General features: G+C 34.8%; 1 protein-coding gene across 1 annotated transcript in view; it reads left to right on the forward strand.

The window, feature by feature from the left end:
• The window catches only part of LOC149532904 (Signal peptidase subunit), a 33,189-nt gene extending 9,266 nt beyond the window's left edge, over positions 1-23,923 (forward strand). The window contains exons 3-6 of the mRNA XM_089807834.1: positions 12,981-13,043; positions 14,057-14,110; positions 22,963-23,049; positions 23,476-23,923. Coding sequence (XP_089663960.1) covers positions 12,981-13,043; positions 14,057-14,110; positions 22,963-23,049; positions 23,476-23,601 — 330 coding nt within the window. The 3' untranslated portion in view covers positions 23,602-23,923. The remainder of the gene's footprint in view (positions 1-12,980; positions 13,044-14,056; positions 14,111-22,962; positions 23,050-23,475) is intronic.
• Positions 23,924-25,381: the final 1,458 nt, after the last annotated feature.

Raw genomic sequence — 25,381 nt, forward strand, 5'->3', positions numbered from 1 at the left:
GCTTATTTAAGCTGTATTACTCTCCTTTGTTTATATTGAATATCAATCGATTATCATCTCATGGAATGCCTGCTTTTCTTACTTTTTCTACCTTTGGATATTGCTGAACAATCCTCAAGTATAATAACAAAACAGTTGCTGATATGCTTTTTGACTTTTCAAAGTCGATCTGTTTTTGTGTTCATATGGTTGAACACTTTTTAATGAGTTGCTAAATATCTATGTAGCAGAGATCTAAGTATGTTGCAATAGTAAAACACGTTGATTGAAAGTGGCATAGTTGCATCCTGTTCATATATGTTCTATAGTGTTGGTTCTTTCCGAGACATGCAATGGTCTTTCTACATGCAATACTTTTATTTGTGGTACAGTCGTTTTGTTAATTGTCATCACTGTCACGATCCTCATGAGTTGTTACACAAAACAGTTATCTAGCGTTTGTTACTTTTTCCTTAACATTAACAAGTGGTAATGAATTTACTGCATTGTGCTACTTCCAATGACAAAAGACTTGAGAAAGTGGCCAAAATGTAATGTAAGATGTGCTTTTTATTTAGCTGTTAGTAGTGTTGAGGATTAACTGCATTTTATTTTCCACAATCTATTAGTTGACTTGGAGATTTTTTCCGGCTTTGATTGTGTGTTCATTTTTGCATAAATGTTTCAGATAATACTCTATGATCCATTACCAGGATTAGATAGTGCTAAAAGAGTGATGCATACTCTATGATCCATCATTAGGATGAGAGAGTGCTAGAAGTGTGATACATTCTTCTAGCACTCTTTCATCCTGATGAAGGATCATAGATTATGATTCAAAATATTGATGCAAAATTGCACACACAATCGAAGCCGTAAACAATCTCTAATCAATGTTGAGGATATTGAAAAACTTGCAAGATAGTAAAATTAAATCTTGAATTTGCTAGGTGCTGGTATGTTAAAATCAGACTTCTAAAACTTGAATCAGAGCTCAGAAATAACAAATCTAGGTCTGTAATAGCATGAAATTCTGGCAATTCTGTACCTTACACATATACCATTCTTGATAACTCACTTTCACTTTGCTGTTCATGAGAAAAAGTGACTGATAAATGTGAATCACTGCCTGGTACAGAGCTGTATAGTTCTTAAAAATGATGTAGATTTATGACTCTAACAGAAAAAGCTTTGTAGAAAGGTAAAAATTCATGTCGTGTTGATCTTTGCAATTTTAGGCATTGAATTTGTTGGGAAATCAGAACTTTAGTTTCTGGTAAATGCTATTATCAGTCCTGCTTTGACACACAAACGTGAAGAAGATTGGTTTTTACTAGCACCTATATGCAGCACTGCATCAAAATTGATTAGGAAATCTTCCTCTCTCTGCCCTCTCACTGATTCAAACTGTTCTATAAAGAACCACAAATTAATATTATGAAGCGATAATTTCTAATTTTGGACATTTGACAAAACCTTCCTGCTTATATAGCTTTCTTGCCCAGATCAATTTTCCTCTTCTCTTTATGCTACAAAAAATAATTTGAACCATTAATCATTAAAGGTCTTGCTGATAATTGATGCCATCTGCATTTAATTTGTTGCTCTCTTATTGAGTTTGATGCCCTTGTACTTGAATTTTCAAAACAAGTCTTCTTTGGATGACATTTCCTCCTTAGGCATAGGTGGGTGTAATGTCTCATTCTCGAGCCTCTTATGTTTAAATTTGAAGCTTATTGGATCAAGCTTTATTGCCTTAATTTTGATATCTTGAATTCAATTTGGGGGGTATGATTTGATTTCACGCAGTCTTGTATTAAATCTTGACCCACTTTTGAGTCTCAGAGGCCTGGCATTTGATTTCAACCCATACACATTAATTGGGGTCTAATTTAGTGCCTTACAACATCGAATTGATGGGCTATATGCTTAAATGCAAACCCAGATTTGGGGCTCAAGTTTACATGTTTCCCATTCATAGCCTGATTCAGGCCTTAACCTATTCGGAGTTAGGTCTGATCTCACTAATTTAGCCCACATGTTTCATGAAGGGTCTGTCCTATTGCATATATGCCCAGATATAGGGCTGCATTCATCTATTTCTAGGCCTGGTTTGCGGATTTAGACCCACATGTTACTTCTAAGGGCCCATGCATTTGAAAGTTAGAGGTGCACACTTGATTATAGGTCAGATTTAGGTCCACTCTCATCGGAGCTATGCCTGATCTTAACAGATCAGGCCCACATGTTTCATTAAGGGACTGCATTTGGGCCTTAATTCATCAAATTTAAGATGTAGTTCATGATTTGAGACCCACCACATTACCTTATGGGGTTTGATCTAGATTTCTGGGTCTATACATTTGAATTAAAGGTCTGACCAGGCCTTGTCTTCATCAATTTTGGTCTCAGACTTGGAATTCAAATCCACATATTTGGATATAGAGATGGATTCAGCTAGTCAAAGCCCACACGTTTAGCCATACTGAGGCCACACGCTAAGTATGAAGCCAATTTGGACTCAAATGTTGTAATGAAAGACTGATAGCCTCACTTAAAGGTTACACGCTACAGATATGGGTCCTCTCTTAGGGCTTTGGGGCTGGATGTTCAAGTTTAGAGCCACATGTTTCCTTAATGAGACCACATGTTTCCTTAATATGGCCATACATTACTCTTTATAGGGCTTGATTCATCAAGTTTATGCCCAAATTTAATTAGTCAAAACCTACATATTTCATTGTAGGCCTACTCTTTTGAAACCTGGACCCATATGTTTGGCTTTGGACCCTGCTCACATGTTGATCTTTAAGGGGCAACAAACTCGAGGTTGGGCCAATACTTATGCAAAATAGGGGTCACGTGTTGCTTACCGAGGCTGCTTGAACCTTACAGAGGGGCGGAGGGGCCTCATTATTGGTTGTAAATCCTTCATACCTTTTTCTAACATTGCTTCTCACCTCATTGAATCAAAACCTTTCATTTAGATCGAACCCTTGGCCCCACTAGCCAATAAATGTAATTCACTCCATTAGCACTTAAGTAAATTGATTTCACCCTTTTATCTATCAAGTTGCCACTTAAGGGAGTGGACTCCACCTTTTTATCTTGCAAGTTGCCACTTAAGGGCGTGGATTCCATGTTTTTATTTGTCAGGTTACCACTTAAGGGAGTGGATTCCACCTTTTTATCTGTCAAGCTATGACTTTAGGTGGTGGATTCCACCTTTTTATTTGACAAACATAAATAAATAACACTTCAACCTTTGTTTTCCCTTATGGTGATTTAACATGGACAAATTTACAAGGCCAAATTATATATTAGTTTTGACATTTGAAGGTTGCTACTTAAGGAAGCAGATTCCACCTTTTTATTTGGCAGGCTGCCACTTAAGGTAGTGGATTCCACCTTTGTATCTGACAGGGCGGAATGACCTGGAACAACCTTCATATCTAATGAAGTGATTTAAAACAAAGTCCTGCTCCTTTTTCAACACAAATGCCAAGCTTGACTCAACATTTGACTCCTAACCTCTAGCTCTTACACTAGCCATTTTTTGCCATTTTTCAAATTTTAAATACTTCAGCTCAAGAGACTTGCAAAATTTCAAACTGCTGCCAATCTGCTCTACCAATAGAAGCAAAAACAGGGGGTTCCCATTTGCATTGGAGGGATGTTGTGAAAACCATACAGCACGTCTCTAACATAAATTGACCCACTTTAAAAACAGGGGTGTCCTGAAAACTCGGTAACTATGAAATGCGTACTCTGACTTTGCCATGTTAATGTTATGGTAGCTGTAGGAGATATCATATGTAATTTTGATGATGTCATCAATGTTTGATGCGTCAAATGCTCACACATCTGTTGGTAATTGAAAAGCCACTTGCATTCGTTACTGTTGAAGTCACCAAATGAAAAGAATTGGAGTCATTTTCTTGTGCAGTGGTTAATATACAAACAAAAAGATTGACAGTTGTTTGTGAAAGATGTATCACCAATTCTTGTAATTGTTTGTCCTATTGGTCTTTCTATAAAATTGTTATCTTTTCCCTTAGTGTATATGGAAGTTACAACAAGTTTAAGACTTATTTGTTCAAGGGAAATATAGTAGTGTTTCTGTGTATGTGGCCAAGTATATTGAGTGCTATTTATACGTGCTCGTTGAAAATGTGTTTTTGAGTGTGTAGTTAATGAGAATTTCTATGTTGTGACTGGTTTTTTCCTTGAGGAGGGTGGTTTTCCCAAGGTAAGTACCAAGTCTTATTGTTTCTTTTTTGATATTTTGGTGTTCATCTTCATTTCTGGTTAAAACATTAACATGTTATTAGAGCGGGGTGGATTACATCAAATAAGGGAGTTTCTCTTGTTTGTATGTGTTGGTTATCATGATGATATTCTTTTGTGTTTGGATATCATCGTCCGGGTAGAATAATACCATCTATGAATGATTGATGTTACATTTTGTTCAAGAAGGCTTGCTCAATTTCCACCCATTATTTTTGTTCTAATATTTTAGCTAATTTCACTAGAATCAGAAACTGTAGCTTTGAGAATCAAGAATTCAATCCAGTTATCGTACAACTCAAAAGAGAGAAAAAGAAGGGCATAGAAAGGCCGATAAAAATAGTAGAGGAGTGGCTATGATCTTCACAACTTAATCACATTCTATGTTGTGGAGGAGTAAATTGAAAAGTCTACACCGAGGGAGGATGGGACTGATTTGGAAACAACATTTTGTATGGACTACTGTGGTTTGATATAAGAGAGTGGCATTCTCTTTATCTATGGAGGATTCACTAGATTCTAAATGTCTTTCATCAAATTAAGTGTGAAAGGAAGACTTATTGCTTAAACTGCCCGACCCTCATTCTAGGTTGTACCGTTGCTACCAACATTTGTGTCACTTATTTTCTTCGCTTCATTAGGGAGATTTTAAAGAGGTAATAACACTCTCTGTAAATTGTCACCGACCATTGTAATAGTAGTTGGTGTTGAAGTGTTGTTTGGTTATTGGAAGCAATATTAACACTTGAGCCTTATTTTCGGAAGACAAAAGGATTGTGTATATGTTGGGGTATCTCTATTTTGGTTACAATGTATTTTTCTTCAGGGGGAGTTGGATGATCTCTTCTTGTATTCTTTGCGCTTTTAAGAGTTTCCCGTGCTTGGTGGCATAGATCTATCATTATTTTCAGATTTTATTGAAATTTGCCAAGTGTGGGAGTATAATGGTAACAACACAACTTTTAAGACAAAGTGTAGTAGTAACAACAAGAGGATCTGCCTTCAACTCTTGATGTGGTGTCGATTGTCTTGAGTTCAAGACAAGCGCATGTGGCAGGGCTGTGAGCGCTTCGGTGCAAAGGGAGATGATACTCGAGGTTTTCTTGGTCAAAGTTGAAGTTGTCAGGGAAGACTCTTTGCTCTCTAATTCTTGAGAGGACTTGCCCAATTTCAAGTATTACCTAGATGGTGTTATTCTTTTACTACAATAAGGAGATAAGTATTTTTTGATTATGAATTTTATGTAGTTAATTCATGCAATAATATAGGGAAGAGTGAATCATATATGCTTTCAGCCTTTAATTTGTATATTTCTCTCCCGGACATAGTTTAAGTTTATTACTAATCTCTCAAAAACACTTCCAGTGTAGATCATGAAGCAACAAGATGATGAGAGATGTTAAGATTATAGGTATAGTCGGATTGATTTAATCTTAAGATGCAATGCTGATATATATATATCATATTATATATAATATTATAATTATACTTTATATATATATATATATATATATATACAATATTATACATATATATTATATGTAATACATATGTTATATTGTGATTTATAAAGTTAATATATATTAACTAATTATGATTAATCATAAAGACATGTCTCTTCATGAGACATGTCTCCTACTCTTATATTTATAAGAGTTTGGGATCTGCATTTGGAAAATATCAATTATAACGCAATATTATTACATTTGTAGAGATCCAAACCTTTAACATGGTATCAGAGCCATGGTTCTTGCAGATTGCAAATGTTGTAGACTAGTGAGGAGCTCGTGTCAAGGTTTATAAATTACAGTGAGTTAAATCCGTATTCAGCAGGCAAAGATGGTCTATTGTGTAGGTTTGTTGTATACGATCTCCAAAATTAAAGAGTGAAACAATCGCCGTGATGATCTTGTGGTCTGTACTTGCGATATATGTCAACAGGTTAAATGGGCAATGGATATAGATAACTGTCCTTGTATGTCAGGGAGTTGCGTAGATCATTTGTGCCAAGTTGAATTGCTAGAAGTGGGAAACTCCTGCCGCAAGTGCATATGGCTTCTACGATGTGAGAGACTGCAGAAAAGATTTTAAACATAAAGTGACACTCCCATTCTTTGGACCCCAGTGAACAAGAAGAGGAATAAATAAATTACAGAGGACATGACAGAAGGTACACAGGAGCACATATCAATTGAAATAAGGAAGATGATAACAAATTATAAAGGGGTGATTAGTTGGATCAATGAAATAAAGGGTGACAGGTGATAACTTGATCGATAGGAGGAAGAAAGAGTAGACGTGATCTGCAAAAGAGGACTCATAGCTATATGTTCAATTTTATATATATTGATACACATGAAGATTATTTTAAGACCATATAATGGATTAGTGGGCAAGGAGAGCCAAATACCAAATAAAGATAGTTGGGATATATGATTGGCGTGAGAGGATATAGAAAGCGATGCAAACCTTATACACCATCAACATCCATCCTTCTATGAATAATTTCTCACCGAAGCCTTGTGGTTGGTTGTATGTCTTTTGCATAAGGAGAGTCCTACGCTCAGTGAGTCCACTTGATATATTTGATTGCATAGTGCAATTCATAACTGAGAGAAAAAAAGGATGTTAGCACTTGGAGAGAATCTACCCAGTGCCATATAAATCCTGTTAGTTCTCATATAACCAAGTCAGGAACTAATTAATTTGAACCAGTCCATTACATGGGAATTAACATCCAACGGGTTTGATGCAATTATTGTCTCATTTTGAGATTATGTGAGAATACCATAAATGCCGAGTTCACCCTCAACGCTATGGTGACAGGGAGCTACATACCTTCCATCAGTTATTATTATTTGAGACTCAAAACATATAACTGAATCTAATACAGATTTATATTTTTGAAAGTCGTCTACACAATGTTAATAGAGTTATGATATGTGAATATAAGTTCAACTTGAGATTCAAAAGAATTATATTACCTTGTGAAAATAATAAAATTGACGGTTGTTGGTGATTAATCATTGACAATAACTCTTCATTCTTTGGAAATGATTATTGAAGCCCGAGATAACTAGGAAGCATTATGACAATATTTGGTATTATTTTTTGGCCAAGTGTTGAAATTGATGGAGTTTTCATTACAAGGAAACGTCAACTTAAACTTCCCTTGCGAGTCTGATGGCAGCCAACTATCCTTAAAACTATTGTTCCTAGAAAATATTGTTTTGCTGGCTAAATCGGCCTTTACAAGTAGAAATCCTGCTTTTGGTCAACAAGTACGGCCTTCATAAATCAGCTCTCCACCCACAACTCACAGGCCTTCACAGTACTCACAATAATTTTTTGAGAATTGGCAGAGAGGTCATCTACCCGTGAAATGAGTCTCAACACAACCATATTTGGTTGGGGCATCATCGGATTTATTGATTAAACAACAATTTTGATAAACGAAACAATCAAAGAGAAAGGAACATAAAATCAAATTGATTCTGAAACAACATATCACCAAGACACCTGAAATCAGAGAGCTCATTCGACAGCATGGAATACAAAATACCCAAAGGTTCATTGAAAATAATATAGAAAGGAAAGTGAATACCATAATCAAAGGAGTGACGTGGAACCTATAATATATCAATATGCCACCCTCAACATATCACATGTAGTATGGATCATCGACAACATTAAAGGTAGGTACTAAAGTATGATTATTATTAACATTCATTTTATAAATATATGAAAGTATATATATATATATATATATATATATATATATATATAGTCGTGTATAGAATGTTTCAAATATGAAGGTTGTGTATAATAATAGTTGATATCTTGTGAAATCAATGTTCTTATAATTAAAATATAATTATCGAAAATAATTATTAAAAAAAGAATTTGTTTATTATATAAGAGTTATTTGCCTTGATCTGTTTCTTTGAGTATGCTTTTTGCAAGAAGAGCGAGATTGAGATTTAGAGGGAGCCTATCATTCATTAGAGGCAACCTTAAAAGAGAGGGAGCATATAGAGTAGATGATTTAGTCAACCTTTAGTGATCTTGATCATATTAATTCAGGTGTAAACCACGTTGTAATGGATTCACTAATGATAGAAATTTGGAATACACAGATTGCAAGATGTGCATAATATAGGTTTAGTCAAAACATCAGACAAATACTTTTGCATGAACAAAGAAAATTTGAGTTGTTGTGAGACGTTAATGAGGCTGTTACGAAATCATTTGAACCATCTGTGAGTCTCTCTTTGATGAATGAAACTCGACATATGATTTGTAGATTCATACATGTGGCACAATTATACTCTATCAAGATATTGGCATATTGTGGACGAGTTTGAGAAAATGGAAGGACATGTTTGCTTTTACTGATAAACTAAATGAATGTTTGGACCTTTAGTAGACAAAAAGAGCAAGGTGGAACTTAGAAAGGAGTTGTCATAGCTGATATAAAATTGTTCAACAATATAAGAATGAGTGGAAATTTTACATTGTGGGGGGGATAATAGTCAATGCTCCATTCCCACTTGAACCTTATTTAGAGGGGAGATGTTACATTCTCAAATAATCTAAAAAGACAATTTCTGAATCTTCATGTGCAGATAAGTATTCTTATCTTTTACATTTATTTGTAATTCTATACATACTATAAGGGTTATTTGCCTTGATCTTTTCCTTTATGGTTGAGGATTTTCTTACAGGAAAAGAAAGTTGGTATTTTACACATGCTACCAGATATTGTGCAGACTCAACCTACTGATAGTAGCTCCAAAGACCTTGATGATCAAGATGGATATAATGAGGCTCTTGAAGCAAACATCTTTGATGATTAAGATTATGAGATTCTTCTACAACTAAGGAGCTTAGAAGATTGATTCTCAAAGGGAGTCTAGAAATACATGTGTGTAACTGCATGATTTTGATGGGCCTACTCTTGAGTGCATCATGAGGAAGTATTAACTTATCACTAGAAAATCAAAAGATTGATATTAGATTCAAAGTGAGTTCGACAGGTATCCTTGGGTGAAGAGAGCTTCTGAGGAAGTAACTAGAGGACCTGACTTCCCAGGATCGATGTCTAGAGGGAGAATTTTGAGATGCAATCCTTTGTAAATGATATTTTCTCTATGAGAAGTTTGAAGTACAATTTATTGTAATGCATTCTTCTGTATGAGATAGAATTGAAGTGAAAGCCTTTGTACCACCCTTTGACATGGTTCATGGTGGTTACAATTTCGCATATGATATGTAATGAAAGGTGATGATCTTATAAATTGTAAAACTGTTATCATGATAGACTTCATTAAGTTGTCCAAAGTGCTGGAAGTCATTTTAATGAACTGAAGGTAACTATTGTAAGGTGGCGACTTTATCAATAGTTGATCTATCTCCTAACACCCAAATGTGTTGGAACAAGTATTATCATTGTTCTTCGGGTTGGATTTTGTTGGACACCTTGATAACCATCATGGTCTTTGGGTTGGATTTTGCCAGACACCATGAAAATCAATTGTTATGGTTCTTCAGGTCGGATTTTGCCAGACACCATGAAAATCAATGGTTATGGTTCTTTGGGCTGGACTTTTCCGAACACCATAACTTGATATATCACACTCAAAGTGGTGTTTAATCTTGTATTATGTCTTCTTCAATTCCCTCCTTGTTAAAGAGGGAGTGTTGAGAAATTTAGCCTCATAGTGAATTGAAGCAAATTCCATGTGTAATATATGTTAATATATATGTGTGTGTTGATGGATTTATGTTGGTTTCCGTAAATATCACATTGAGATGATATATCTCCATATGCTTGAGAGCATATTGTGTTCCATAACAAATCCTCCCTAGCTAAGAGGGAGTGTTAAGATTATAGCTATAGTCAGATTGATTTAATCTTAAGATGCAATATATATATATATATATATATATATATATATATATATATATATATATATATATATATATATATATAATTATACTGCATATAAATAATATATATATATATATATATATTATATTATACATATATATTATATGTAATATATATGTTATGTTGTGATTTATAAAGTTAACATAGATTAACTAATTATGATTAATCATAAGGACATGTCTCTTCATGAGACATGTCAACTACTCATATTTATAAGAGTTTGGTATTTGCATTTGGAAAATACCAATTAGAACAACAATATTATTACATTTGTAGAGATCCAAACCTTTAACAAAATATAGGAGTAGGAGACATGAAGAGACATGTCTCTATGATTAATCATGATTAGTTGATATATATTAACTTTATAAATCAGTATAATATGCAATATGTATATGTATATATATATATATATATATATATATATATATATATATATATATATATATATGTATATATATGTGATATATGATATATATATCAACATTGCATGTTAAGATTAAATCAATCCGATTGTAGCTATAATCTTAACACTCCCTCTTAGCTGGGGAGGATTTGTTAAGGAACACAATATGCTCTCAAGCATATGGAGATATATCATCTCAATGTGATATTTATGGATATCGACATAAATCCATCAACATACACATATATATTAACATATGGAATTTGGTTCAATTCACTATGAGGTTGAATTTCTCAACAAGAGATTGCATAAAGAAGTTGAGAAAGATGAAGATACTAATAGTGAAGTCCCCATCATTGTGATCAGCTACTTCTAAGAGGAGGATATCTCAAATAGAGGTAGCTTGAGTAGCATAGGGAGTGTGCCAATTTCATTGGTTGACGATCAACAAATTCGTGCAAAAGTGTGACTGCTAAAACTCCTTGTTTGGTCAACATTGGAATCAACTTTATTTTGTTATGATAGTCAAAGTGGTGATAATGCTGCCATGCTGAGAGGGAGTCTCTATTCAAAGGGAGTTTGATTGCCCATTATAAGCAAAATTGGACGAGGAGCTTAGAAGGTTGATATTAGATTGGAGGGAGTCAGACTTGGACGAGGAGGTTAGAAGATTGATATCAGTCTTAGAGAGAGCCACAATATCATGAAGATTTACTCATGAGTTTTTTCCCACGAGGAAAGAGTTCGAGGTTTAACCCCCTTTTTATTGAGTTCTTCGAGTTCGAGGTGAGATCTCTTGTTAATGAGCTCTTCTTTGTGAGGAAGAAGTTCGAGGTGCAATCCTTTGGTAATGTATTCTTCTTTGCAAAAGAAGTTTGAGGTGCAAACCCTTGTTAATGAGTTCTTCTTTGTGTGGAAGAAGTTCGAGGTTCAATCCCTTGTCAATGAGTTCTTCTCTGTGAGGGAGAAGTTTGAGGTGTAATCCTTTGTTAATGCATTCTTCTTTGTGAAAGAAGTTTGAGGTGCAAACCCTTGTTAATGCATTCTTCTTTGGTAGAGAAGTTTGAGGTAAAATCCCTTGTTTCACCCTCTGGGAGTAGCCTTAGTGGATGTCATGTGAGAGACCCCATGACTTAGTTCTCTATTCTCTCACCCTTTGGGAGTAGCCATGGTGATTGTCATGTTTGGAAAAATCCATGATGAGATTTTGTTATTGACACTTTTTAATTGCAGCTCCATTGTGTTTGTCATATCGAGAGACTTCATGACATGAAATCTGTAAATGATATCTCCTTTGCTAAGAGAGAGTGTTAATGTCATGGTAATGGAAGGAGATATCATATGTACCTGCAATGATGTTATTAGCATTTGATGCTTCATATGCTCACGTAACTGTTCGTAATTGAAAAGCCACTTTCATTCATAGCTGTTGCAGTCACCAAATGAAAGATTTGAAGAGTCCTTTTTTTTGTTCGTGGTTCATATGCAAACAGAAAGATGGACAGTTGTTTGCAGAAGATTTATCATCAGTACTTGTAACCGTCTGCCCCCACTGGTCTTTCTATAAAACCGGTGTCATTTCCCTTGGTGTATATAGAAGTATTACAGCAAGTTTAAGACTATTTCGTTCAAGGGAAATCTAATAGTGTTTCTTTGTATGTGGCCAAGTATATTGAGTATCATCTGTAGGTGCTCCTTGAAAATGTGTTTTTGAGTGTGCAAATAAAGATTCAAAATCTGTATCTGGTTTATTATTATTTCATTAAAGGAAAATTTCTTTAGTGTGACTGGGTTTTTCCCTTGAGTATGAGGGTGTTCCCAAGATAAGTTCTAATTCTTATAGTTTCTTTTCTGATGTTTTGCTGTTCATCTTCATTTCTGCTTAAAACATTGACTCTTGTGTGAACTCACAATCTAAATATTTAACACAAACATTACATGTTAAGGTTCTACATTGTATGTAGTCATGCTTTATCCATGTTCTATTATGAATGTTTAAAATTTCCCTATATGTAAAATTTTCCTTTTTTTATAGCTGTCCCCACCATCTCCTAAAATGATTAAAATAATTGGTCCTGGAAACCTCTGTTTTTTGCACCACTCAGAAGCTACAGGTAACACAGGATTATAGTAGTCTCTGTGTGATAATTGAAATGAAAATCCCAATCAAAAACTGCATATTTTTCTGCTTTATTTGTTAAATAATTACGTTTTTTTTTGATATGTTGCCAAAGCCTGCTTTACAGCTTTTTAAATTCCCTTAAAATATTATCTATTAGACAATTCAGTTATGATATTGGCTTTTCCCAAACTGCACATGATTACATGGGATCTAAGTATTCTCTTACTACTGTGCAGGTTAGTTTGACTTTGAATATTTCTGCAGATTTGCAGTCGTTGTTTACATGGAACACAAAACAGGTGAATTCCTCATGTATTTTAAATCTTATATACTGCTGTCTTTTAGGTTGGTGTGTATTTTTGGCTTTTTGGCAGTTATCTTGCTTTTTAACTACTTTTTCCCACTATCAGTTTTCCCTTTTCTGGTGGCACATTGAGTGAAAAGGTAAGACAATCATGTTATGTGTGGATATGCATATAATATGGCCTACATATATGCCAATATATGGGCATTGTGATCTGTTTTGCTTTTTGACACAAATCAGTTTCTGTTGTAATTAGTTTAACAATACATATTGCCGAAATTGCTGTATCTTAAACATTAAACATTGATTGAACATTAATACCATAATTAAACATAATAGGCATATCCCCCTTTTAGCTATATCAAAATTCCATAATTAAACATTAATACAACAGAAACACATTTGCGCCACATAGCTGACCACTTCGAAATTCCCATATAAAAGTTATGTCTTAGATTTTTTTTTTTTCAATAGAGTGTACATCCATATTTGTCTGGAAAGTAAAGGAATTGATGGCATCTCTGGTTTAGTAGCTTTGGCTAATTATCCAAATTTATTTTCCATTTTTCTACTGATTGAGAAAAATTGACTTTCTTAAAGTCCATTTTCTCAAGCATCTGGGGCTTCTCAAGAAAATATTTAGTGTGTTTATGTGTATCCAGTTACATGGAATCAAGTTTGGGAATATGATGAAAAAAATATTGTTGTGCATTGGTCCAGCTTGTACCATTACGAGAAGAATTTGACAATCACATTTCTGTTCAAGGATATTCCATTCTAGTTGCTGGTGCCACTAGATTTTGTTTAAAAGTCCAAGTGCAAACAATGTTATTTTTCATCACCAGTTTAGTATTTTTGATTTGTAAATTGCAAGTGTTAAATATGATTTGGAAAGATTGGTATCTTGTTAGATTATACACTGTTAAATAATTATTTAATAATTGTTTTTGTTTCAAAGAGAAATTTTACTACTTTTTGGCTTTTACAATAAGTTTTGCTCTATTGTAGGTCTTTGTCTTCGTGGCAGCTGAATATGAGACGGACAAGAATACGTTGAATCAGGTATAGTGATGAATTGCTAATCTACACATTTGTATGTTGCGGACAGTAATCACGGGGTATGCAGCCTTTTGGAGGTTAGGGTAAATATTATATTAAAGTTGATATCGTTTAGGGTCCATTTGGTTCATGAAATTTACAAAAACGGGATTTCTACAAACCTTGGTTTAGCCAAATCAAGGTTTTGCAAATCTTCATTTTGATTTTTGGGATTTTACTTAACCGCTTGTTTCACTCGGAAGATGCGTGTGAAGACACATTTTTATGCGTTAAGCTTGGAGTTGAAGGGAAATTTCAAAAAGTAGTCCTATCTATTATTTTTTCACTTCTTAAAAAACATAACCAAGTTTTGATTTTCAATTCCTACTTGCTAGTAGGAAGTTGGAAAACCTGGATTTGAGGCAAAATTGAAGTCCGGTATGCTAATTCCATTTTGCCAATTTTGAAACAAACACAAAAAATTTCAAATCCGGATTTTGAAAAAACCAATTCCTGTCATCTTCCAGGAACCAAATGGACCCTTAGTCTTGAGATCTATTTCATGTATTAAAAGTCCACTGTATGCCTGCAACAGTCATTGACATCATTTGCAATCATGCTTGTAGCTGTGGTTCCTATGCATGTTAGATAATTTCTGCCTTTATTTTTTTTGATTGCTGGAAGAGGGCCTGTGTCTGTGTTTACGATTAGCTTTATTATTACTTAATGGCTGTGTTTAATAGGAATTGAAATGTTGAGCAAATTGCATGACAGCATGTACATATTACACTATTTTAAACATATGGATAGGTATTGAATAACATGTGATATTATATTGTTCATTGGCATCAATTACAACAGCTTTCAGTGGCTTTTATAAAGTCTTTTCAGTTTTCAACTTCTTTTGAAATCATGAACCGAATAACTCTTTATGGGAAATTATTTCTGTGCAACCTATCACTATAAAGGCTATTTATTACTAAGCTTCTTTATCAAAAATATAAGTCAGAATCTTATAATAGATAAGTTAGAGTTTTCCAATCTGCAGTCAAGGTCTTAAAATTATCTAAAAGATGAAACTAGAATCAGTAAACATTTTGGCATTTAAAGACACAAATCCCAGATGTGTACCCACGGGAATTGTTTGAGGATCTCATTCTGGTATGTTTCGTACCAGAAATTGCCTGGAAAAGTTCCACGATTCATCAACTTAAATTAATAATCAACTTAACAGCCACGAGTTCAATTGACTACAATTACACATCCACACAAGGGAGAACAACAGATTTATGTGGAAACCCTTTTGGGAGAAACTGTGGCAAAATGTCTACTTAGATCTATTGTCCTAGTTCAGCCTCACTGATTGAAACAAAATGTTCATACAATGTTTTCAGGTACCAACCCATTGGAATCACAACTTACAATTTGCAAGCACCAACCTATTTCCAAGTGAGCACTAACTCAGCAAGAGGCGCCAATTTCTTTGACTAGAGACACCAGCCTCTTCGGTGCAAATAATTCACCTTCAAAAAGTTCTTGTATGAACAAATGATGAACATGGCTTTGCTTTAATTAGTTCTGGTCTGTCCAATTTAATTATAACGTTCCCTTTCTGAAATAGTATCTTATAATAAATAATAATATTAAAATAAATAGAGAGAATAATTTAAAAAAAAATAATATATAATTTAATTACAAGATTATCTATCTGCAGAAAGATCAGGAAGTCAAAATCAATATGGACAGAGTCGATGCCATTTTCTGGCCTAGGAAGTACTGAGGCGGGCTGCTAATAGTTGAAATATCTGTTACATGAGGTTGACGTTTGATACAAAATAGACTATGGCAATATTGTTGGTTACTATCATTCAGTCAGAGTAACTTTAGGACATGGTCAAGGAAACTATATTGAGGGTCAAAGAGGCGGTGCTTCCTTCAAGTGACAAATAGATGGTTTTTACAAGATGATTGATATCATTATGTCAATAGCGATTGTCGAAGGGGTGTAAACTATTTGATCACAAGCAGCGAGTAATGGTTGCTATGAACATATGATTTAAGGAAAAGGAAGAATAGCAAGCAGTGATGACTAGTTAAAGACCATTCTTGATGGAAGGGTATGATTATTAATTTCTTGCAACTATTAACTATGGCATGCCTCAGGAAAGGAGACACTAATAAGTCATGATTATTGGCCTTGTGTCTCACGGTCCTTAAGATATAAGAGGGCACTCTCCATCATGGATTGAGGAATGGAAAGAGGAATTACAGATAAGATTTGTTGGATCATGACAAGAATCAGTTCCTATTTATCTGTCAGCAAGTTATGGTAGCAGCAAACTGGTATGCTGTAATACGGCTATAGACCAATATTAATTTATATAATATTACATGTGAGTACTTTTAAGAGTAAAGGACGGATATATGGTCCACTATATGTACTGTAGTTTATAGTCATGACTGTATTTTATAGTCATGAAATCAGAAAATTATTTGCAGATTCATATCAGGTATGTAATGTTGTTTTTTTGTTTATGCATACATATTCATTATTAAATATAATCCATTTATAGTTGGCGCATGTCTTGCCCATTCCTTAATCACTTATACCCAAAAGAGAATAGGCTGGTTTTGTTATGGACAGGCAGAGTAAAACCACACAAGGTAGGGGAATCCCAAGATGGGGCAAGGACATGTATCACAGAAACCTTGAGGGAGAAGTCCCATGATGGGTATGAATATGTGTCCTAAGAAACCTTGATGGAGCCTACTTGTAGACTGGTGTCCAAGCACCCTAAGGACAAGTAAATGTTAGCCATTGATCAAAGATGTTTGCAGGAAAAATTAATGAAGCTGTGTGCATCAATCATACTTGAATGGATCAATGCACAAAGCTTTGAGGATTTGCTATTTGTGTTGTGATCTTTTCGTACATCACACCATTGCAAATGGGGACTCTTTTTGCTTTTCATTTGTGCTGACTTTTAGTATTTTGGCAATTGAGTGTTAGTTTGAGCTTCTAAGTTTTAGTTTTACCTTGAGGTGTGGTCATACATTAATGTCATAGGATCAGGTCTGGACCAAAGACTGGGATGGCTGCTAGGAAAGCTAAAATGAAGAAGATGCTCAAAGGATACTATTTTGAGTCTTAGATGTCTTCTAAATGGAGAAAGTTGGAGATACCAATTCCAAACACCGAAACATGAAAGGTCAAGCAAATGATGTATGTAACCCGAAATCAAACGTGTTCACCGTTGGCAGCCAACATGATGAAGAATGGGATATATTATGTAACAATATTTCCAACATCATTACAATGCAACAAATTTAAATGTTTAATGTGCAAGACACTACAATCCTCAATCAAGGACGATCAAGACACCTCAGGGGATGATACTTAACATTCCTCATCGAAGATACAATAAAGGAATCATTTGGAATCCCCAACTATCAAGGGTTGTAGACTAAAAAGTAAAGAAGAAGCTCAAGCTATGTTTGAAAAGAGATCGGATACATGTATAACCCTCATCAACAATGAATGGGTTCTTGAATTGAGGTGACATCATTCCAAGCTACTTAAAACACTCACAATTACAAATATCAAAGAACCTAACGACATGATATTTGTATTGAACAAGATCATGAGAGCTTCTTGAGGAACAATATTTGAAACATGGATGTTGTACTTCATAGTGGAGGTATTAATTGGATCAGTAATGATAATTGGGCAAAGATATAAATTGATAACTTAGACATCAATAGAGAAACTTGGAAAGAACAACGGCCTTCTCCATGAGTTCCTAGTGGTTTATATGTTGGCAAGAAATATCAAATACATAGGATTGATTTGCAGGGTTACAAAAAGGTGGATAATACATTTTTTATGTATCTCATTTGTTTCAAGGGAACTTGAATGGGTGATGTTTCTATTCGTTAAATATGGTATAAGAGAGAACAAGACATGCACATTCTAGAAAATGATTCGTTGGATGACTAGGCATCATCTAATTTTCCTTTCGGTTCTTTTTCTTCAAAATCAACTTCATGGAGATTATTTCATTGTTGCTACATTGTTTTTAATGATTTGTAACGAAGCTCGATTTTGGGATGATCTTGGCCATTGATTTTAAATCAATTTGGGCCTTACTATTGATAACAATTATTCAATTGTATATTGTCATTGATGTTAAACAATTGTTACACTCTAACAGAGCACTGCTAGTAGTAATTGAGCTTAGAAGACTCTAGTATCAATTGAGCAATAGTTCAAAAAAAGCCAAGTTTAGTGATCAAGTGTAAATCGAGCTAGGTCGGTCATTGAAGGATTCACGTGTTAACCGAGTCAGGTCGGTTACCAAAGGGGTTCAGTGTAAGCTGAGTTAGGTCAATTACCGTGGAACTTAGTGGTAACTGAGGGACCTAGTTTCAGTATTAGTTGACCTACAACACCAATTTTGTTTATTATTTGGTTTATGCAAGCTGACTTAGTGGGTGTTAATTGTTTATTTGTAAAGGTATTCAAGTCGACTTGACATTGGGTTTGATATATACAAAAGGTCAAGTTGTGGATTGAATAATGGAAGGTGTGGAAGAAGATAAGATGCGAATAAAGAAGGATATTTAATAAAGAGCAGAACATCCAAAGCGCTGCAAAGATTATTTTGATCAGGGAGGATCCAGAGGATAAGCTAGAAGAGCGAACGGAATCTTCAAATCAGTTGCTTCATTAATCACATCAATCATTGTTACTCTTTAACAATTGTAGCAGTGAAGAAATCTCTTAACAGAGTTGACTTAACAGTCATTTTGTAAATCCTCTAACAAAGTGGCATTTCTAGATTAAGTGTCTTAACAAGGTGATTCAAATCCTTTAACAGGGTCACACCTAACAGGGTGTTTTGTAACCTTTAACGGGGTTGGCTCCTAATAGGGCTCACTTCAAAAGAATGAAAAGTTTTAACTAGTTGCATTGGTGGTTTTCCCAAATTGGGTTTCCACATTAAATCTTGGTGTTTCTTGTGTTCATGTTATTTGCTTATTGCTTTATCTTTCTGCAACTAAGTTACTAAAGGTTAATACACATTAATATCTCAAGATTGCTTTGTTAACCAAGTTACAGTGCATATCTAGTTCTAACCGAGCTATGCAAGGATTTGAGTTAATTAAGAGGCTAGATTTTACATCTAAGGGATTTGGAATTGTTTTAGTGGTAACTGATTCACCCCTCCCCTCTCAGTTACTCCTCTTATATTTCCAACACTTACATCGTATGGAAACTACTGTAGAAATCCTCCCGCTCTCATTTGTGAAGTGTGTTTTTTGGAGAATTGTCTCTTTGATGCCGCCAAAATTGAAATGAATCGTTGAAGTTGGGTGATGTTGTGAAAATTATGAAGTATTTGGGTGCTTCTATGATTTTTTAAACGTAATTTAGAATTTTCTTTAAGTACTTTAGTTGGGTGACAGAAATCTTGAATGATGCTGATTCCAAATTGCTTTGTGCGGTCAATTGAAATTTTAATAAAAGCTTAACTTCAACTGATACGTGTTCATTGTTATGCAACCTATTGATGGTGTTGTGGTTAGTAATGATTTGAACATTTTTTGTTTATCTTAGAAGATTGCACTAGCTTAGTGAAAGTTGATGAAAAAGCTAAGCCTAATACAATTCATAAAGACATTCACTATCTCTTGCATTCTAGGATTAGAATAGGATTTCTAAACCCTTAACCTTTTGCACTTTATTTTAGAATCTTGTGAGAATTAGTATCAAACACTTGCATTGCCAAATCATTTGCAAAGAAAAGTTGATATCCTATTGAATGAATAGTGTAAGTTCCCATGTGGATACCAACAAATTGCATCACCAAAATTGAGTTATTTCCAACACCAAAGTTGCGATTACAAGTTGTAAGCTTGAGGCTTGCTTTAATTCATCACACAAGATCACAATTTAGCAGTACTACTAAAGATTCCTTGTTCAAGAGAGGGTTAGATCCTTGTTATTTCATCTTGGGATGCTAGGTGTTTCATCTTGCAGGTTGAGGTGGCCACAAAACTAACACTAACACGTTGAGTAGTCATTGGCCTATTAGAAGTAGTCAAACATAGATTTCATTGGTCATGGCTCACAAAGCAAGCGACATTAAAAATTTGAGTTGGTCTAACATTATGTCCAAGTTGGTTTGATGACCATTTGTCAATCAAGTGTTGCATCATGACCAAGACTTAGGTCGTCAATTGATCTCTTGTGCCTCAAATTAAGTTTCTATGTAACATCATCTCATGTGGCATCATATCACATCACTAGGGTTCCATCCCTTTCTTGGTCCTATGTAACCTTGATACTTGACAATTAACCGCAATAGTGCTCTTTTGACAAAAGTTGACCGTTGTACCTTTGCACTAATGCACAACTAAACATAGCAAAAATGTTGGATAGATGATTCCTACTGAGCTCCAAAAGTCTACGATCTTGCATTGACAAGAGAACAAGTGGCACAATTGTGTGGCCTTGAGACATTGACAATCTTGACAAGATTATAGTTGGCTAACATGCTATTATGATGCTTGTCACATTGGTGCAATAGTGTGACATGGAGGTGGTCCATCAAAATACAACTTGTGTAAAGCTTTTCGAGTGCTCTACAAATGAAAATGTGACATTTGGTGTCGAAATAAATGATAGTGAGGACCACACCAGAAAAGCCTCACCGTACTTAGGAAATTAAATTCAACTGGTTCAAATGGTAAGGCTAGGAGGGTGACTTTGGTAAGCACACTAAAAGGTTTAAGGTACATTTAAGCTATTGAACACAGGCCAAAGCAAAGCAACTACAAGAGTAGCTAAGGACTTAACAAGCTTGGGGTTTTGACTTTAGGGCAAAATGAAAACTTTACCAAGCTAGCTTAAACCATAAACACCATATAATAGAGCTTCTAGAGGCCAATCTAGAGATATTTTAACTTAAATTGCCCATTCATTATGCTCATTGACATCAATGACAATATTTCAAATTATCAGAGACAAACCATTTGCAACATTTTTGGACAGCACCAATGTTTGACGACACTAATGCCAATCTTTGACATCAATGACAATGTTAGCAACAACCTTGAACCTCTTACCTACTATGACCAACCATTTTCAATAAATACTTGAAGCAAACATTAAATGTAATGTTGAAGTACCGAAATCGTGCACATGCCAAGTTTGCCTTATGTTGCAACTTGCCATTCCATATAGTACCTTCCAATGAAGGGTTACACATTGAGTGTGTTACAAGGGTCAAAAGTGCTAGAATTGTGGCTGCACATCATTCCTAATCCTTGTATCTTTGGCCCAACGGAAGAAGAGCCTTACATATATCCTTGTGGCCTGGTAGAACTAAAAATTCAGCTGCAGATTGCAAATTGCCTTCGCTATTCTATTTTTATCCTGCTTTTCTTTGGTCATATGTTGCAGAGGATTTCTTTCACCTCCTTAACCTCCACACTAGTTACTGGATACGGTGTTACATCTCAACAAGGGATCTGTGCCAGGCAATAGTCGATCACTTTAGATAAAATCATGAGTTTTTCTAATTCAATCACCATAAGTTATAAAAAACCCGTTGGGTTTTTTGGCTTGCAGTCACTCATGAGTTTTGCATGTAGCTGTTTATCTTTGCAGCTATGATCCTAACCATTATATATTTTAAACTGCTAAGTATACTATTGATTTAATATAATATCCGAGCATTCTCTCTCATTACAATCACCTTTTCATGAAGTTGAAACTATATGTATAGTTGCATAGGTTTTCAATAGCATGATAACCTTTATTTCATACCTTGATTATACGCATCAATTATCTGAATCGCAATATGCTCAGAAACCTTCTGGGCTATGGTTTACAGCTTACAAGTGATCCTCACAAGTCAAAAATTACACACCGTCAAGGAACTCACCAAGGTTGCTCTGTTTTACAATAGTTCAAGACAATGTTTTTCTATGCCTACAACATTTTCTGATAGAAATTTGTAGAGGCTGCAATGTAAGAAAAGTCTTTTAAGGGCCTTTTTAAAATAAAAATAAATAGCTGTCTCCAACTCAAAGCTGAAGGGTGTGCATTCCCTTGCCATATACTAGGTTTTAGCCATACATTTATTTATTTGTTTGCTTACAGGACCTTATTGATATAGATCAATAGCTGTCACTATTTTTGGGTCGTGGCCTTGTATACATTCTTATCATTGCATTACGGCTCCATTATATATCTCAGGATTGGGACAGGGAATATTGTATTACAGGTCCGACAAAATTGGCCAACAATCAATAAGCTTTACTACAGAAAAGGAAAATCATGTCTGTATGTTTGGGTGTGCAAAAACTACTCATCCATGTAGCTCCCATAGTGTACCTGCTTGAATTGCTGTGTACTAATCTTTACTTTTCTTGTTTGAATGCATCTTTTAGGATAGAGAAACCAAATTGTAATGTATATTTCCATGTTAATTATTCGAAGGTCTTCATGACAAACAGGCTGTGTCAGGTTATTAAAATGAGATGAAATGCTACAACTCATGCTCTAATAAAGCCTATGAACTATATGATCCTCTATTCTTGAGTAATCAGTAAGTATAAATCATACACCCCTAGGTGGATGTTTATCAAGTGATGTTTCATATGAATCGATAGAAGTTACTTTCTGATGTTGGCAGTTACATGAATAACTAAATTCTATTTATATGATCTGGAAGTTACTTTGTTGGCAATTACTATTGACATAGTTTTTTTCGTATTTGCAAGTGAACTTTTTTGAAGTTAAAGAAGCCACCTTGGGAAAACTTCTCTAAAATATATTTACCTAAACTTTGTGAATATGATTAAAACAGGTTTCACTATGGGATGGGATCATACCCTTAAAGGAGAATGCTAAGTTCTGGATTCATACAACAAATAAATATGCCTTCGTGGATCAGGTTTGCTTTTGGAATGCTTTCTTTTGTTGTTGCCGTTGTTAATTATCTGTTCACCATATAGCATTTGCAATGAATAGACAATCAATGAAAGGCAGGGTTCATTGAAATGTAATCTATTCTTAATGAGAGGCACTAATCATGAGCAGGCTGGGTGTTGTGTAATACAAACATCTTGCCCCACAGAAAGATATTTCTGCTTTTGAATTCGTAGGCTGGGTATATCCACCACTTATTTCTGTCTAATTTGAATTCTTGATGTGTATTGGATATCCACAATGTGTATAGTGAGAACCTATTTTGAACAGAAGAATCTACTGAATACTTGTTTCTCTGCATGCAATTGATTGAATCATTTTGCTGATCAGCTGCTTTCTTTTCTTTTTATGAATCTTGTAATTAATTGTGTTTTGCAATTGTTGTTTACAGGGGAGCAATCTACGTGGCAAAGAGTTCAATTTGACAATGCACTGGCATGTTATGCCAAAGACAGGTTATATGTTTGCTGACAAAAAAGTTATCTCAGGGTTCCGCTTACCAGAGGAATACAGATAGCATATGTGTTAAACAGATTCCAGCGGTTAAGATGCTAACATTATGGCGTACCCTACGATAAATTTTGAGGAAAGTCTCTATACTTCAGCTTCTGTAACTGTAATCTTTACGAACAATGATAAGACTCAAGATTATGTAAGCCAGTAGATTATGAAACTGGCTGGAACGGTTGCTAGGATTGGGGGTGGGTACATTTGTCTGCCGAGGCAAACCAATTAGATGAATAGCTGTTCAATTTTGGTAAAGATACATTTGCTTTATTGAGGTCAGGGACATAATATTACATATTTATTTCTAAATGACTGATTATATTTTATTGTCATCCTTCATGGAAGTTTTGTGGATTATAGAAAGGTTTGATATGATGAGATATAAACTTATTTGGTTAGTTTATTCATTATATTTCCTTATAATTATTAACATTATCAAAGCAAAAATTTCTGTGAATCTACCTTAGATAGATTGCTGTTCAGTGGTATGCTATAGGAACCGTATTTGTGGTCTGGTGTGCATATATATTCTGACGCCACAGGGTTCCTATCCGAGTTTTTCAAGTTGGAAACAGTGTCTTATATGAACGAAGCATTATGCTACTCTCTGAGATATTATGTCCTCGACAACAGAAACTGGATGTGCAAAACAATGCTTGGCATGTTAATGATTCCTGTCTGCAGTGATCACATCCTTAAAGTAGATAAGACATACCTGCGCTATGGTGGCCAGACTAAACAGCAGCACAGATATTGAGGTAGAAACGTAAAATTCAACTTCGCTTTGGAAGAGACTTTATTTCTCATTGTTTCTTTTCATATTCGGAAAATTGCATCGCAAAGATGACTTGCACAAGGATGCAGAATGCTACTCTGTGACTTTAAAAGAAAAAATTCTCTGTCTAACCCCAAATTAATGGGGGTGAAAAAGAGCAGAGGCATGATCTTCTATCATGATGGACGTGGAAGGCAGATAATTGCAATTCCTATAGACAATTCTGTTGGTGAAAAACTGTTGGCGTAGTTGGAAATCCATTTGGTTGATGTTTGGGATTATCTTATTATCAGATGGGCTGTACTGTTTACTGGTCCGATTAGTTTTGCTGGGCTGTCATTCAGTGTTGCATTACAGTTGATGAGATATTTAGATGAGAACATAGTTGATATGTTTTTTGGTTCTTTTCGCTTTTTCGGGGAACATTTAATGAGTTTATGCGGTTAACCAATTTCTATGTATAAAGGAACTGCTTCTTTCTGGGGATGAGTTAAAGGCTCATAATCTCTGACAAATTTCAGGTTATAGCATGAAATTAAATAGATCCTACATTTGAAAGAAACGATTACAAGATTCGGACAAGATCCAAATATTTCAATGAAGTTGCGGTTATAGAAAACTAAAATACAAAGAGAAGAGGGTCACCACGCTACCTTAAAAGAACTTTTAATTTCGAAGGAATGAAGCAACACCTCACTTTCTAAAACGAGGGGATTGCAAATCTAAAGGAAGAGGGGAAGCAATTTTATCACAAAGGCGTCATAAATGCGGAGGACTGTTTTTTTTTTTTGAAATGACTGGTTGAAAAATTGAAGAAAAATGATTAAAAAACTTTGCTTTCCATTTTTCCTTATTTTACTTCCTCCATCGTTTTGAATTGGATTCCGATAAGTAATTGAAGGTTTTGTTACGGCTGTGTTATCTTCCCACAGGTGGCCCCTACAGATTTTAGTTTACAGCATGTTAGGGGAAAGCGACTTGTAGTTGAGCAGGTTCAACAGTGGATCACTTTACA

This window comes from Cupressus sempervirens, chromosome 10 (assembly GCF_028749045.1).
Source record: "Cupressus sempervirens isolate cs-2001-9-10 chromosome 10, ASM2874904v1, whole genome shotgun sequence".
Classification (NCBI taxonomy): Eukaryota; Viridiplantae; Streptophyta; class Pinopsida; order Cupressales; family Cupressaceae; genus Cupressus; species Cupressus sempervirens.